The sequence below is a fragment of the Benincasa hispida genome, chromosome 11, assembly GCF_027475165.1.
Source record: "Benincasa hispida cultivar pf3 chromosome 11, pf3_genome.v1.1, whole genome shotgun sequence".
NCBI lineage: Eukaryota > Viridiplantae > Streptophyta > Magnoliopsida > Cucurbitales > Cucurbitaceae > Benincasa > Benincasa hispida.
This window is the reverse complement of record NC_143488.1, coordinates 1,505,337-1,507,372: the sequence shown is the minus strand read 5'-3', so window position 1 is coordinate 1,507,372 and position 2,036 is coordinate 1,505,337. Positions and strand designations below refer to the sequence as shown.

Below are 2,036 nucleotides of genomic sequence, written 5' to 3'. Positions count from 1 at the left end.
CATATTATTTATATTTAAATTGATATATACACATGTTTTATATTCTTCTTCCTCCTCTTCTTCTTCTTATTATTAGTCTTAGTCTTAGTCTTAGTCTTAGTATTAGTATTAGTATTTAGATTAAATTATTTAGTTTTTAGGATTGTTTTTAAGAATAATTGTTTTAATCGATAAAATTGTTGAAAATATTTTTTAGTATAATAAAATATCGTTCTTTGTATGTGATAGACTGAAATAGACCGCGAGAGACTTCTATCACTGATACTGGTAGATGTTTATTGTAGTCTATCATTAATAGATAGTTACATTTTGCTATATTGGTAAATAAGTTAACTTGATTTTCTTTATTTGAAAATAGTCCCACTTTTAATTTATTGATGCTTTAATGCAAAAATATTATTTTTTTAATTAATTAATTGATATATTTTTTTATAACAATATATCAAATAAAAATATATTATAATAATTTAACATAATTGTTAACTACTTAGAACAAGTTTTAAGTTGAGGATATATGCCATACTTGTTCATGCTTGTTCACTTTGGAATGCATGGAATAGCTAGTTTTTATATATCACATTCACTGAAGCTATTGAAATTTAAAGAGAAATATAACATTCTTACCCAAATTCATTTATTTTTGTTAACACACATTGATATGAGGTAAGGATTCCCATTTTAGGGATAAGCTTCAAGGTGATTTTTTTTTTCTTTGTTCAAGGTGCATATCCACCATCATATCCTCCTTCTTCGCCACTGCCACCGTAGCCACTTCCAGCTCCACCACCACTTCCATGTGCTCCACCACCATAACCTGCTCCACCACCGCCACCGCTTCCACCTCCATATCCTTTGGAACCACCGTAACCACTACCAGACCCACCTCCTCCTCCACTTCCATAACCTACACCATGCTCTACTCCTGGACCATATCCTGCACCACCTCCACTTCCATATCCTCCACCTCCACCACTACCATAACCGACTCCATGGTCTCCTCTACCTCCATATCCACTTCCTCCACCACCGCCGCTGCCATAGCCTTTTCCATGTCCTCCTAAATCACCATATCCTCCACCACTCCCTCCGCCGCCACCGCTTCCATATCCACTACCACCAAGGTCAGAGCCAACTCCTGCTCCATATCCACCTCCTCCACCACTACCGTAACCAACCCCATGATCTCCTGCACCTGCATATCCAGAACCACCACCTCCACCACTTCCATATCCAGAGCCTCCAAGAGATGAGCCAGCTCCGCCTCCATATCCTCCACCAGCACCACCACCATAAGGTCCATCATGATGATCACGTTCGTATCCTACTTTTGGGTTATGCACAGGATGATCATAATTATCATATCCAGATCGATGTGGAGGAATATCATAGGAAAGAAGAGCTCTGGTAGCCGAAGCTAAGCCTAAACCCACCAACAAAAGAAAACCAAACGACAAAGTTCTAAAGATAGCCATTGAGAAGGATGCCTTAGAATGCATCCATTGATCTCCTTATATAGGGAAGGGTGGACGGGTTCATCAACTTCTCTACTACTTCCTTAGTGGTGAAAAGGGTACACATGTAAATATAAAGATATTTTGGATCTGAACTACGCTTTCCACGAAGATTAAGCTCAAATTTTAGATAAGAAGTTATTCAAATCTCAATACTCATGTAAGATTTCGATCTCACCTTCCACTAATACAAATCTTGAAAGATTGTTTGGATGATATAAGGGATCTTTTTCTTTTTTTAATATGATCTCAAGTGTCATGTATTCAATTAAGTTTTATATTTGAAATTAAAAAAAAAATCAAAATCAAAATAATTCACTCGTAGGACAAAATATATTTTCCTGTATACGGGATCTTTCAATCTAAACATTATTTCGTCAACCGTTCATAAAATGAAAAAGAAGAATACTTAGTTTCATTTGGACTCGTTGTAATCTATTCTAATTATAGTATAAAAAAAATTCAAAAATATATAACTTTTTTTTAAAAAAAAAAAAAGAAAAAAAGAAAAATTCATGTGGTAAA

At 35.1% G+C, this 2,036-nt stretch overlaps 1 protein-coding gene across 1 annotated transcript; it reads right to left on the bottom strand.

Annotated features, from left to right (window-relative positions):
- Positions 1-598: 598 nt before the first annotated feature.
- Positions 599-1,756, bottom strand: LOC150032306 (uncharacterized). Its single transcript, XM_090306834.1, has one exon. It carries the CDS (start codon positions 1,494-1,496, stop codon positions 717-719), a length of 780 nt encoding a protein of 259 aa, XP_090162960.1. The 5' UTR covers positions 1,497-1,756; the 3' UTR covers positions 599-716.
- Positions 1,757-2,036: the final 280 nt, after the last annotated feature.

Excerpts from the sequence above, each read along its gene's own strand:
- LOC150032306 (XM_090306834.1), bottom strand. The coding sequence starts at position 1,496 with ATGCATTCTAAGGCATCCTTCTCAATGGCTATCTTTAGAACTTTGTCG.